The sequence below is a fragment of the Ranitomeya variabilis genome, chromosome 3, assembly GCF_051348905.1.
Source record: "Ranitomeya variabilis isolate aRanVar5 chromosome 3, aRanVar5.hap1, whole genome shotgun sequence".
In the NCBI taxonomy this organism is placed as follows: domain Eukaryota; kingdom Metazoa; phylum Chordata; class Amphibia; order Anura; family Dendrobatidae; genus Ranitomeya; species Ranitomeya variabilis.
Genome location: NC_135234.1, coordinates 116,625,213 through 116,640,684, shown reverse-complemented (window position 1 = coordinate 116,640,684; position 15,472 = coordinate 116,625,213). Strand labels below are relative to the sequence as shown.

The window sequence follows — 15,472 nt, the reverse complement described above, 5'->3', positions numbered from 1 at the left end:
CATTATCCATAACATTTAGGATCACATTTATTCTTGATACCAGATTTATATTCGGTTTGGCTGCTGTTACACACTAAAAAAATACTTTTATACAAAAAATAGTTTTTGCATCATTATATTTTGAGAAAGATAATTTTTCTATATTTCTGCAGGCATGTGCCAGTTTGTTTTTGCGGAACGAGTTTACTTTTTATTGGTTCCATTTTTGAGTACATATTTCTTGATCGCTTTCTATTCAGAATTTAGAGAGGCAGAATGAACAAAAACAGCAATTCAGGAATTGTTTTTTGAGAATTTTTTTTTAATGCTGCTCATCCTGTGTTAAATCTGATAAGATAGCTGTATACTACGGGTATGATTACAGCAATACTACATTTATATAATTTTTTTATGTTTTGCTACTTTTACACAAAAACTATTTTATAGAAAAATAATTGATTTTGCTTTATTCTGGGAGGTATAACCTTTTTATTTTCCATTGATAGAGCAGTATGGTGGCTTGTGTTTTTGGGGGGATAAGAGGTCTTTTTAAGGGATACTATTTTTATTTACATTTGTCTTTTTAATTGCGTTTTATTCAATTTTTTTGTTTGGTGATATGATATGATATGATATGATGGTGATTTGCCTCTTTTTTATTCATCTTTTTAATGGTGTTCACTGAAGGGGTTAAGTAGTGGGACAGTTTTATATAGTTCTGGACATGGCAACACCATATTTGTTATATATGTGTACTTTTTTAATTTAAGTAAATACAAGTAATTATTGGTTTACAAATGTGTTCATTTTTTGTGATTTTTTTTTTTAAATGGTTTAAAAAAAAAAACAACCTTTTTTTACTTTGTTACTTAGTCCCTGTATGGGACTACAACTTTTATTTATCTGATCGCTGGTCAGTTTTAGACTGACAGATCACCTGTTAGACTCAGTCAGCAGCAGGGATTACCAGGCCACTGTTGTTGGCAGACCCGGATTTGACCTCAGGCTGCCATGATAACCCATAGCTGCCCAACGCCCTCCCCCTTTGACAGTGAAATGGCAAAGGTTTAATGTGGATAAATGTAAGGTTATGCATTTGAGACAAGGAAACAAAATGCCACTGAAAAAGAGTTGAGTGTATTGGTTGACAACAAACTCAACTTTAGCGACCAGTGCTACACAGCTTTTGCCTATGCAAATACAATAATGCATTACCAGAGGCTCATGACAAGAACATAGTTTTGCCTGTACATGTAAGTCATTAGTGCGGCCACTTTTTTTTTTTTCTTTTCTTACACTGGAGCACAAAACTGCACACAGTATTGTAAGATGGAAAAAGCTGAACTAGAGTGGGAACAGAGAAGAGTGACCAAGGTTTTTAAGGGAATAGGTGAACTGCAATACCAAGACAGGTTATCAATCTTGAGGTTATTCAGTTTGGAAAAACGAAGGCTTAGAGGGCAATCTTATTAAAATGTACAAATATATGAAGGGAAAGTACACAAAATATCTTTCTAATTATCTTTTTAGGCTAAGTACACACGTTGCCGAATTCTGCAACTCCTGCAACGGGTATATCGGATGCGGAATTGGCATGCGTTTTCCCGCTAAACACTAGCGTTTTACAAGCGTAATTAGCTTGCAGAATGCTAGCGCTTTCCAAGCAATCTGTAGCATCGCTTGGAAAACTGACCGACAGGTTGGTCACACTTGTCAAACAGTGTTTGACAAGTGTGACCAACTTTTTACTATTGATGCTGCCTATGCAGCATCAATAGTAAAAAGATCTAATGTTAAAAATAATAAAAAAAATGATTATTCTCACCTTCCGACGTCACCCGATCTCCTCAGCGGTGCACGCGGCGGCTTTCATTGCCAGGGATGCTGTGTGCGAAGGACCTGGGATGACGTCACAGTCACATGACCACGACATCATCCCAGGTCCAAAGCACAAGAAAAAGAGCCACCAAAGCATATGCACACCACCAAAATTATAATGAAAAAATACATACGCTTTATTGGTAACATAATTAAAAACAATTAAAAACCATAAATAACGCTAATTAGCTCATGAAGGAGGCCATGAAGCCACCAGGGGGAGTGGTTCTATCTAGTAGGCCACTCCTCACACTCTGGTAAAACTGGGGGTTGGACAGGAAGACAGGCAGAAGTAGCTGGGAAGAGCTAGTGAGAGGACCTGTCAGGGATGGGATCCTGGCAGACTCCTAAGAATAGCACAAACCAGTGACAAACGGGGATACAGCAAAGAAGTGATAGAACCAGAAGGAGTCGTGCTGTAAGATCGAGGCAACATCCTTCTGAGGGGCAATAGTCGGTGACCGGAACGCCGAGCAAGTAAGAGACTACAAGCATTACTTCAAACCACGGCCGGACAGCCAATTATAGGTTGTCTGTCTCACTAAAACACCTAAGCAAACAACGGAGGCAGCTGTGGGAGAGGGGCGACTCTAGAGTCCCGGAAGAACTCCAGGCCTACCCCGTCATACGGGTGCGTCCTAGCCATATCATCTGGGGGACGGAGAGAACGAGCATCAGAGACAGACAGAAGCAGTTGTGAGGACTATCCCGGGGTGCTCAGGGGAAGTGACTTTGGAAGTGACGAAGCTGTCTTTGAACAGCGATACGCGTTAGGCTTTCCCTCTGATGTAACTTGCTCCTTGGTTGCACAGCTTCATGGCCTCCTTCATGAGCTAATTAGCCTTGATGCCCTGAGCAGCGTTTGACTGCTTCTACATGGTCCCTCATTTTAACAGCGCAGGTGATATTTGTCCATGTTTCAGACATTTTCCTTTGCTTGTTCTGGGGCACTTTCTGGCCACATGCTTTATACCTGTCTATATTGATACTTTTTGGAGGTCATATGACATATTTGGGCTGTTAGTACTACTGGGCTTTGAGTACACTCATTTATGCATTTATTAGCTGCTACTTTCTTGAATACGACCTGCTGAGCATCACACGGACTACTAGTAGTCAAATTGCTATCATTGTGTGCACAACACTGGTTTATTGTTACAAATCATGTACATGCTCCATTATTTGATGTGAGTTTTTTGTGACACAGGTTTGTCTTAGGAGTATGTTCACAGAGGGAGTTATTTATGGTTTTTAATTGTTTTTAATTATGTTACCAATAAAGCTTATGTATTTTTTCATTATAATTTTGGTGGTGTGCATATGCTTTGGTGGCTCTTTTTCTTGTGCTTTGAATTATTCCATGTATTAGCCACTATTTTTGCACCCCCACATTTGATTCATTATATCATTGTGGTGCGCCAGCTATCCAAATTGTATCATCCCAGGTCCTTCGCACACAGCATCCCATCCCTGGGAACGGCACCGCTGAGAGGCAGGAGGACTCCGGGGGCCATCGGAAGGTGAGTATAACACTATTTTTTATTTTAATTCTTTTTTTTTTTTTTTTTTTAACAGTGATATGGTGCCCAGTCCGTGGAGGAGAGTCTCTTCTCCTCCACCCTGGGTACCATCCGCACATGAACCGCTTACTTCCCGCATGGTGGGCATAGCCCCATGCGGGAAGTATGCGGATCAATGCATTTATATGTATGCGGAATCCCTGTGATTCCGCAAAATTAATGAACATGCTGCATTTTTTTCCGGAATGCGTTTCCGCTCAGGAAAAAAACGCAGCATGTGCATACAAAATGCGGACTGCATTCTTTTAATAGGATGCTAACTGTGAGCGTTTTTTTCACGGTTTTATCGCGTTTGGATAGTGAAAAAACGCGAAAAAAGCGCAAAAACCCCGGAACGTGTGCACACAGCCTTAAATCTAGGAATGCAAGTACGATACAGAATCTTTACTATACAAGCAGTGAGAATATAGAACGCTCAGCCATATGATGTCGTGATGGTGGATTCACTTATAAAGTTTAAGGAGGGCCCGAATGACTATGTGACGGGACACTGATCCAGGGAACAAGTCTGATTGCACGGTGGCTCAGTAGTTACCCCTGCAGCCTTGCAGCGCTGGGGTCCTGGGTTCAAATCCCACCAAGGACAACATCTGCAAGGAGTTTGTATGTTCTCCCCATGTTTGCATGGGTTTCCTCTGGGTTCTCAATTTCCTCCCACATTTCAAAGACATACTGATAGGGAATTTAGATTGTGTGCCCCTTTGGGGACAGCGATGATAATGTATAAGCAAAACATAATAATATTGATTGCCATATGTGGAGTTAGGAAGGAATGTTTCCTCTAATATGGGGCAATTACCATCTACGAGGGGCGTTCATTAAAGATTTCTCCTGACCCATTTCTATTTATCACAGGACACTGAACCTGCACATGTGTAATGATATACGTCTCTATAGGTTATGTGCCAGTTTGCAACTCAGAACTATTAACGGTCCTGATTCTACAGGAGTTGAAGTGGTGTGAGGTTTGATAATGGACCCAGTGGAATACAGTAAAGTCATCAAGTTTCTTTACTTGAAAGGCCGCACACCAAAGGAGACGTTTGAAGAGATAAAAGGTTTATGGCGATGATTTCCCATCATATGACGTAGTCAAGAAGAGGCATCATCAATTCAAATGTGGTCAGACTTCGGTGCAAACAGCTCCAATTCCAGGGTGACCCCACTCTGCTATTGATGAACACACCATCCACCAAGTGGAGGTCTCCATTTTGGAAATCGCCACCTAGCCCAAAATGTCAAGATTATTGTGGGGTCCATAGTAAAAAATCATCCAAGACCATCTTCACATGCATAAGGTATCCGCTCGCTGGGTTCCCCCCGGCCGCTCACACCTTTTTAGAAGCAGGAACAAGTCGAATGCACTCAGGCTCTATTGACGATGTGCCACGGAAACCAGGAGGACACAACAGACTGATCACAGGATGAAAGCTCGGTCCATCACTATGATCCTAAGACTAAAGTCCAGTGGCCACAATGGAAGCATCATGACTCACCGCTTCCAAAGAAGGCACGTGTCCAGTCCTCGGCAGGCAAGCTCATGCTCACAGTATTTTGGGACCAGCAAGGAGTAGTATTGATGGATTTCCTAGCAAAGGGTACCATGATAACTGGGGCATACTATGCCTCACTGCTGCGGAAATTGCGGGAGGCCATCAAAACCAAGAGACGTGGCATGCTCACCAAAGGTGTCCGCCTTCTGCAAGACAATGCACCACTTCACAATGTTGCCCAAATGGAAGCATGATCCTGTGGCTTTGAAATTCTACCGCATTCTCCTTACTCACTCGCACCATCAGACTTTCACCTCTTTCCAACAATGACTTTTTTTTTTTTTTTTTTTAAGGGAAAGCATTTTCCAGATGATCAGACTCTGATTTCTGAAGAAGTCACAACATGGCTTTCGGAGCAACCTGTTGAATTCTACAAGCGAGCTGTTTACAGTTGCTTAAAGAGATGGGAGAAGTGCATGTCCCTAGGTGGCACCTATGTAGAGGTGACTAACAACTGTGCCAAGTTTCATTGCTCTCAGTCCACAGGAAGTGGGTCAGGGGACCCACTTTAATGAACGCCCCACGTACCTCATGGGGTTTTTGCCTTCCTCTGGATCAAGATGTTAAGCTATAGTTTGAAATTGATTGATTTGTGTCTTCCTTCAGCCTTAAAACTATAAAACTATTCATGCCAATTGGATCCACTATGATACAGATAACTGCAAACAGAGAGACAACACAAGGAGATGGCTATGGATTGTTCACCAAATCTAACAAATGAAGGCACTTGTAGAGGAGGAGAAACAAGACAGTCTTGGCTCCTCCATTTAAGTGATCAGCAGGGTCTTGGTAACAAATCCAAACTGATTGACATGTTCCTAGCGCCTCAGAAGTTTGCTAAAATGATAGGTACCCACTAAGGATATGGACAACTTTGAAGGCATTTGTTTTTATTTAAATGCATGTAATTTGGGCTACAAATCATTTTTACAATTGAGTTTCATAAAACATTTGCAATGTTTGCTATATAACCATTTATCTTTTTTGTTGTACTATTAATGGCTGCAAAAGAGACAAATAAGAATTTGTCAGTCAGATCTTCTGCCAAAGATTTTGTAACTCTTATGTGTCCTTGCGGAACCCTCTGTCAGCTGATTTATAGACCCATAAAAGCAGACAGGTGTACTGTATGTGTCCATATTTTATGTCCATGTGACATCCGTGTTTATGCATCAGCAGTTTAAAATGTAGATGATCAAATACAGTTTCCTAGGTCAATAATGGAAATTTATCTGTAAAAGTCAGATGCAATCTTTCATATGGGATCCGATTTGTTTTGTGCACCCAAAGACTTGAATGGGCACGTCTCATTGGATATACAGAAGAGAATCGTGCGTGTTGCGACTTTTTTCACATGGACACTCTGTCATCTGAACAGCCCTATTGAATTACACCAGTCAGTGTGCGGTTTGGTCTAATTTCTTACTCAGACTGCACATGACCATATAATACACTCTTTTGAAAGAGCCCTTAATGTGCCCATATATCAGCTTGGAGGAGAGGAGAAAAGAGTTACAGCACTAAAAGCCAAAAGGTGCAAAATGCAAATATTTTTAGCCTAAAATACATGCTTTTAAGTCCAAATAAAATGACCCCTATAGTGTCCATATCATTTAAATGTATGTCAATACATTCAATGGATTTATAGCTGTATATGAGAAAAAATAAAGCTCCAATTACTAAACACATATAGGGAGAGCTTAATCACCACACAATTATGAGCCAATATGGCAATAAAAGGTGAAGCGTTACTTAAACTGCTTGTAACATGAGTGGACTTTCAGATTGTAGCATGATGCGTACCTGACTGTGTTCTTGTGGTGCGGTGGCTCCAGGCTGTAGTGTGTGTTCAGGTCTGGCAGCTTCAGGACCATTGCTAGTGACTTTGTCCTGTGTACCTCGACATGTTACTTGTAACTCAGCAGGTTCTGAACTGGAACAAGGTCCTTGGCAGTAACCTGGGGAAGAGCTGAGTGCCGGGACCCGCACTGGCAGAGCGTCTACACAGTCATCTCTAATACAGTTTATAGGGATGGAGAAATCAGCTTGGGAAGCAGAGGCTGGTGGATTATGAAACGAACAAGGAGACGATGTAGTAAGAGGCATAGGAGAAAATCTTTCAGATTGAGAAGACAGGTTTTGCCCTGATGCTTGCTCACATATAAGGCTAGTGTTAGAAAAGGTATGTGACAAGGAAGGACTGTCAGGGACTTTTACAAAGGCAGAGGGTATGTGAGCTGGCACTGAGTCCATGGATTCTCCGCTGGGGGACATGGTTCTCACAGATATTTCCCGAGACACCTGCAGGAGTTGTAAGTGAGAGGCTCCCACTAATACACTCCCAGCCGTAGGAGACGCGACTTCAAGTACCTGAAACACAAAGGAGACTAGTAAAGTGCAAACTATAGAAATGCATCACTTAGGACTAATATTATTTGATATAAACAATTATTAGGCTCCTATGACCACTTTTGGATCTGCTTTTATTCAGGAACAGAAACTTTTATCTTCTTTCTTAATTTGTTTGAAACTGTAGTATTGGGCATGTCCGCTCCAAAGAGGAGAATCTACCTTTTGTCCTTCGGCGTACACTGCATAGCCAGTCACTCTGACCCCATTAGATGTCCCCGCTGCGTCTATTGTTACTGGTAGCCAAGTGATCAGCAAAACACCAGGTTTTGGACCCATCTCAACCTGGACGTCAAGAGGAGCATCCGGAGGACCTGTACATTTGCAAGAAAAAATATAAACATGCAGAATGATAATACAAATATACATATTTTTAATAAACAAACAAAAATTGCCAAAATGTGCCAAATGCCAAAATGTATGAATTAAGTCAACTGAAGGAGATTTAATTCCATATACGCATTAAGTCAACTGAAGGAGATTTACTAAGGTAAATGCACCTGAACTCCTCCAGCAACAAAAACCTAGTAAACTATTCAGACTTATTATATCTATGACTTGTTATGTTTTAGACTAAATTGGATTGCAGTAAAATGTGTCTGATTAACCTCTTAAGCCTCCTATGACCTATATGGGCATATAGGTCATAGGAACCTGAATAAAATGATACCTTAATATCTGAGATCCGTTAAGATCTATGGGCCGGACACTGATCTACCTGACAATCTGCCTCTAAAGATTAAATGAAAGGAGTTGTCAGTCATTACATCATGCACACTGGTAACTTCTCCTTTCATTTAAAAGAAGCTCTGGAGACAGAATCTCGGGGAGATCTATGTCTGGCCCATAGATCTTAATGGCTCATTTACATATTAAGAAAAATATGGACTTCTCTGGAATAAGATATTGGATCAGAGATATTAAGGTATCATTTTATTCAGCTTCCTATGACCTGCATGCCCATATAGAGAGCTTAGGAGGGTTGATCATACTGACAGATGCTCTGTAAGGACACAGACATTTGATTTTTGCTTTCACTTTTCCCTCCACTTCTTTCCAGAATCATAACTTTTTATTTTTCAATTGACCTAGCCATATGAGGACTTGTTTTTTGCAAGACGGGTTGTAGTTTTGAACGACAGCATTCATTATACCATATAATATACCGAAAAACAAGAAAAAAATTCCAAGTGCAGTAAAAAGGTGAAAAAAATGCAATTCTGCCATTGCATTCCTTTTAGTCCTTCCACTTTTTGGAGTGCGGTTAAAATTACCTGGCAACATGGTCCTCCAGGTCGATATGATTATAGTGATAACAAACTTGTATATTTTCTTTATTTTAACAGTAAATAGAAATTCCGAACTCCATAAAAAAAATATTTTTTTGTAGTAATTTTCTGGAACTCTGAACTTTTCTTTTTAACTTCTCAATTGATGGTGTGGTGTAAAGTCAATTTTTGTATTTGCAGAGCTGTCGCTGATCGCTTATTTTATTTGTAGCGGAGGTGTGGTAACAGAAAAACGACAACTCTGACATTTCACTTTATTTTGATTTTATGACGTTTACTGTACAGGTTAATTTTATATTTACAGGCTTGCCCAGAAATAAATAGTGATACATAGGTTTATTTTCTACTTTTATTTATTTACTTTTGGATTGGAAAAAGTGTGCAATTTTAAATTTTTATTTTTTTAATATTTGAAAAAAAAATAGGTATTTTTTCATTAGTTTTTACTTTAAACTGTAATCTTCATAGCTTGCACTATTTATTGCAATACTACACTATTGCAGTACATAGTAGAAATTACAATCTCCTATGAAGTCCAGTCTACGGGAGTAAAAAGAGGGGGACCCAGCGATATATATTGGCCCCTGCAATCTCGATTGTAGCGGGTTAGGAGTGGAAGGAGGAAGGAGGGCGATTGGCGACTGGAACATTAGCATCACGTGACTGTGCCACTTAAATAAATGTTTCTAATTACTTAAAAAAAAAAAAAAAAAAGTGGAAGAAAAGTAACCATATTTCATTTAGTCCTTTACCTGCAGCAGGAGTTGTCAGTTGCATAACTGTGGTCTTTGGCTCTCTTCTCTCCAGAGGTAACTCCAAGGGAATTCTCTGGGGTCGGGCTTCTACTTTGACATTATACATGGTGCTAGGCCTCAAACTGCTAAACGTGTACCAATATGTCCCCGCCTTAGTCAGGCCACAGCTCTCCTCATTTAGATACAAGGCATGTGAATAGTTGCTGTTACTTGGCTGCCACGTAATCTCTGCAGACGTAGCGGACAGGCTGCGAACACGGAGCTGTGTCGGTGCGAGTGAGTAGCCATGGCCAACCAACAAAGTGCAACGCAGCCGATCTGAGCAGCCACTGTCTGTCATGCTCTGTACAGAAATGCGATAAGTACGAGTTTTCAGCTCAAGTTTCTCAATCAAGGCTTTAGTTTGTCCTCCACAACAAACATTCTGTCGAAGTTCATTATCCACATAGATATTATAACTTCGGATATTTCCACTGCCTGCTGCTACAAGAGGAGGCTCCCATCCAACCACTATGCTACGAGCAAGCTGTTTAATGAGGGTCAGCTTTCGAGGGTAAGGCACGGCTGAGACATCTCTTGCTCCCTCACTATTTCCTTGCATTGGCAATGGGCTGAGGCTGCTTCCATCATCATCTTCTTCACTTCTTTCTCGACTGCTTACACTCAAAAAACTAGTGTCCTGTCCAGAACTCTGTGACAGCTCATTGGTTTCAGCAGGGTGGAAGGCGATCAAGTCATCGTCAGAAACACGTTCTACAAAGTTGGAGGGAACAAGTCCACGCCTCCCATCCATTAATTCCCCTATAAAGACAAAACAATCAGTAAAAAACAAACAAAAAATCCCATATAGAATAAGAGTTGGATATTTTACATTACATATGCCCCATATCTTTCAACACAATTTCTACTCGCATTGGGCAATATAAACACCTTGTTGATGTTTTACATTTTTTATTACTATTAATGAAATTGTCTGGTTTGGACACCACCATCTATGATTGTAGATCTCACAGGACTAACTTATTGAGTAATTATTATTAGGTGGCATATTTTTTCGTTGCTAATTTGGCCATAGGAAAGGAGGCCTGAAAATATGCTTATAACACATGCTCATCTGGGGTGGATATGCTTTGTTCACCAAAAATGAATCTCCTAAAGCAGAATAAGAAACCAGAACTCCCTATTCCCTAAGGGGTACTAATGCAGGGAAAATAAAGAAATAACATGAATCCATTACAATCAATTGTTACTAATTGAATATATATGTCCTGCACAGCCATAGCTGCTCAGAGAGGACACTTTAACACAATATGCCCGATAAAAACGGACATAAAAAAGGGAGTGTAGAAGTAATTGTAAAAGAAAAGGACAAACAAGCAATTTATTTTAAATTAATGCCTTTATTGTAGCTATCCTACCTTCATAAAATCCATCATCATCCATGTCTCCATAGATGTAAATGTATTCCCCTGCTGTGATGGGGAGTTCTGCTTCAGGATTTTCATTGGGACCATCAAAAGGATTGTAGCTATAAAACATATTAAGAATAAATTGTACAAAACAGTGAAAAGAAGCCCTAATAGAAGTCACATACAATAAGCTATGTAAGCTGAAAGTGATTTGGGAGCTCATTATAAAAAAAAAGCAAAAATCCTAGTAATTCACAAGGAAGTATACAACTAAGGCTCCTTTTCGCCTACTACAAAATGACAAGATACGTTAACTTGTTAATTATACAAACACTTTGGGGAAATGAAAACTACAAAACAGGAAAAATGGATGTTGGCCATAGCAACCCATTAAAAACATTAGTTTTCCAGTGGATCTAAAACCTGATGTTCCTGTTGGCAACTTCTCAATAGTGATGAGTGAGTATGCTCGATACTCGGGTTTTCCCGAGCATGCTCGGGTGATCTCCGAGTATTTGGGCGTGCTCAGAGATTTCGTTTTTGTCACCGCATTCACATGATTTGCGGCTGCGAGACAGCCTGAATACATGCAGGGGGTTGCCTGTTTGTTAGGAAATCCCTAGATGTATTCAGGCTGTCTAGTAGCTGCAAATGATGCAGCTGCGGAGACAAAAACCAAATCTCTGAGCACGCCAAAATACTCAGAGACCACCCGAGCATGCTCGGGAAATCTTGAGTAACGAGTATACTCGCTCATCACTACGCCTCAACTTTTACGTTGGTGAGTTTTTTTTTTTAAAGGATTTTTTCAGTCAGTACAAACTACTGCCAGCGGAATGAAATAACCAGGAAAGTATTGGCGCTCCCAAATCCATGCTTCCTGGTCCCTGCTTGTCTGATTCACAGGTGACAACGTAGTGTGCCGACATGTGACTGCCACAGCCAATTATTGTCTGCAGAGGTGACATGTCAACATCACTGAAGTTGCTGCTGAAGCCAGTGATTGGCAGCAGTCGTCACATGTCGTGACAACAAGACAAATCTGGATCCGGTTGAACCGAGACCAGAAAGTGAAATTCATTATTTTCTGCCCTATATTTTTTTGTGCATCGCTAACAAATTAATCTTGAAGACATTAATATCACCTGTATCGAGCAAGAAAAACTTGCAACTTTGCACTGGAGTGGGTTTCTGGTTCGGGATTTAATGAAACACTGTCTGCCTCCAGCTCTTCCATCTCACTGGCAGTGTCCACCTGTGAAATATTAGGAGCAAAGTGAAGTTCAACAAAAATGTAGACAATAAAAAAGTATACATCAAGTATAAAAAGGATTATCTAGACGTGCGTTAGTGACTATATTCTATCCCAGTAAACCACCCTGTACAATATAAACAGTCCCTGGTCTTCATAACACACCGATCTCTAAACAAAAGTGACAAATGTGTTTTACTTCTGGGGTGGGACAGGACTTGGAGCTTTCATGTGTGGACTCTGATTTTGATGGCGTGCGTGGAGCGTCAAGATTTTGTTTTCCTTTGGCAATCTCCTGATTTGGGGACTCAACATTGCCAACATTGTGGCTTGGTGCTGGTGCTTCAGGTCTTCGTTTTTTCTTGCCATCTTTGATCTTTCCATCGACTGTCAAGAGAACAGAATGGATTATATCTGTAACCGATCATGAAATAATTATGACCCCTATGACTCCAAGCACTCACCACGGACTAATAGTCACTATTAGTGTGGCTATTATTGTCTAATGATCTATATGAAGTCAACAGACATTACTAGATTAAGTCTTTCCTAAAGGCAATATGTCAGAAGGTTTCTGCTATGTAATCTGACAGCAGCATGAGGTAGTGACAGAGATCCTAATTACAGCGATGTGTCACTTACTATACTGGGTGCAGTAATTATAATAGAATCACATTTTTCTCTGCTGCAGATCTAGCAGAGCTCAGTTGTTGAGCTGTGTACAATCCCAACCCACACCACAGCTTTATGTATACATTGTATAGTGGCAGAGAGCTGCTAATCAGGGGTGTGTGGTTAGACTAGGATACATGAGACCAGTTGTCGCGTAGCAATAATCTCCTGCTGATAAAACACTGATTGTACCGAAACCGCGAAGCACATCCCAGTAACACATCACTGTATCGCCGAAGAGCCCTCTGCTCCTACATTATGGCGCTCTCAGACTACATAGAAAAAACCTGGTGTTATATTCCCTTTAAAATGCCAGAGTTCAAGATGCAGAAAGATATTATGATGCAGAACAGAATAACTTGAATCTTAAGTATACAAATTCCTTGCTTTTTGTGGCATTAAGTCTTAACCTTCTGCATTATGATATTTTTGTTGTGTGTTAGTTTAAAGGTCACCTGTCAGTAAGATCAATAACCTCACAACGCATATATAGGGCATGCAGGTCTCAAAAACATAGGAGGGGGTTTGATGAATTTACATTTCAATCCGTTACGGCATTCCCAAGTAATATCCTTTTCTACAAGTATATATATAAAAATGTGGCATTAAGTGCTCTGGGAGCGGCAAAGCACCTAAAAAGGACACCTATACAAACAAAATGTGCAAAATAAAATAAATATGTATTTTATTACTAGTAATTGCTAAGTACAATTGATACACATACAAAATCAGACATTTAAAATAATACAATAATTAAGCATTGAATATAGATACTAAAAAAAAAAAAAGTCCAAATAATCAATGCTTTAAGGCAATGATCGTAATAAAAGAGGGTGTTGGTGTCATAACTGAAGAATATACGCAGTGGCATCAATAAGACCTCACCTATGAGGAACACACCTGACGCACATTCCTTGTAGGTGCTGTCTTATTGAGAAAGGAACAGAAAGTGAAGCAGCCGTTGATTGGCAGCAAGGCTGACATGACAATGTCACACAAGCCCCGTCACAATTTTTAATACATTCATACCATCTCACAATATGTCAATCCAGCCAACATGTGCTCCCTACCCCAGCAATGTAACTAAACTGAACTGGGCCATTTTTAGCAATACTGCCTCCCCATTCATTGTCTATGAAGGAGTACAGCACTCAGCAATGGTCATCAGTCCCACAGACAATAAGTGGAACTTCATAGCACATGCACGGCCGCAGCTCCATTCAAAAAGGGGGAAGGGGAACACAGGTTCTTATGATGGGACCCCAGAAATTTCACACTGATCATTTATCCTGTGGAAAGGTGATGAGTTGTAATTGAGGCACAACCCCTTCACATGTGCAGCATTCGTGCATTACATTAACCACATAGGTGATGCATGCTGGGAGGAGATAATTTATCATGTGGTGCTTTTTCTGTGAACAAAGAACAATAGCCAAAGCCAATCATAACCCCACACCAACACCAAGTGGTATTTACACAACATGTCCTGCATTTCAGTACCATCCACTGAGAGATAAACAAAGCTGGAACTGCTGCCTTCCAGGCTAATGTCTACCCAACTGATCACATCCCAGGAGGAGAGCTCATCTAGAAGAAAGGATAGGGTATTAACAGCTAGGACAACTTGTCGTCACTGAGCAGAAAACATGAACAGTCCACTATCATGGCTTACATTCATTACTAAGCCAATAGATAACTGAGCAAATGCTGATGAATCCTATGGAGCAATAATTAATTTAGGTTGGCTTCTGTTGGGGTTCCGATGTCTTGGATTATCAATGCAAACCACACTATTGTTATGCTATGATCACACTGAGTTTATATATTGATTTTGGAGTGAATTCTGCTTCAAAATCCACATAAAAAAAGCTTCAAATACTATTGTACAAGATATTGACTTCAAATGGGAAAACCACACTGCTGTTCATTCAGTACATTTTTTCTACACAATGTTTTGAAAAAATATCCTGCAAAGAAAAGAAAAAAAACGTATACGATTACAAACTTGGAAGCCACAGGACCAGTGCAGAAGCGGTCACGTGACTAGACGAGTGTGTCAGAGAAACATCCAATAATGTTCATCTCGTCACTTGACTGCGGTAGTCCTGTGACGTCTGAACTCAGCAGACACCGCTTTCGGAGAAGGCACAGACTCCCAAATTGCTCTGCACTAGATCTGCAGAGGCCTCCATTATTTTAAAACCATTCATAATGGGGAAAAATATTTTTCACTGTCAGACAACCCTTATAACGGGGTATTCCCATCTCAAAGATCCGATCCAAATAAGTAGTAGGTGTAATAATAATAATAATATTTGCAAATCCCTCCAATTAGAAATGTAGTATAGTTCTTCTGATTGAATATGTTCACTTACCTCATGTAAAGGGCATTGGAGTAGCTGAGGTATCCATGGTTATGACCACTCATAGTGACAATTAGTGGTTGTAACCATGGATACCTAACAGGTAAGCTATTGCAAAGACCTGCACATGGGGTAAATGACATAGCGAATCAGAAGACCTGTGCTACATTTCTGACTGAAGGTATTTGCTAAACGTATTATTATTACACCTACTACATACTGGGATACACTCTTCAGATACCCCTTTAAAGTAAAGTCAAAAGGCTGCAAAGAAAAAAAAAGTGACAAAAAAAAAAAAAATCTGATTTCTGATGGGAATTTTTTGTTAAAAAG

The 15,472-nt window shown here is 40.2% G+C and overlaps 1 protein-coding gene across 9 annotated transcripts in view; it reads right to left on the bottom strand.

The window, feature by feature from the left end:
• The window catches only part of TSPOAP1 (TSPO associated protein 1), a 268,852-nt gene that overhangs the window by 57,211 nt on the left and 196,169 nt on the right, over window positions 1–15,472 (bottom strand). For 8 of the 9 annotated variants that reach the window (XM_077294576.1, XM_077294575.1, XM_077294581.1 and 5 more), the window contains 7 exons: window positions 14,277–14,363; window positions 12,304–12,491; window positions 11,998–12,107; window positions 10,862–10,971; window positions 9,441–10,244; window positions 7,562–7,713; window positions 6,794–7,360 (listed from right to left, as the gene is read on the bottom strand). In XM_077294576.1, coding sequence (XP_077150691.1) covers window positions 6,794–7,360; window positions 7,562–7,713; window positions 9,441–10,244; window positions 10,862–10,971; window positions 11,998–12,107; window positions 12,304–12,491; window positions 14,277–14,363 — 2,018 coding nt within the window. The remainder of the gene's footprint in view (window positions 1–6,793; window positions 7,361–7,561; window positions 7,714–9,440; window positions 10,245–10,861; window positions 10,972–11,997; window positions 12,108–12,303; window positions 12,492–14,276; window positions 14,364–15,472) is intronic. The other variant, XM_077294578.1, reaches the window with a different exon arrangement.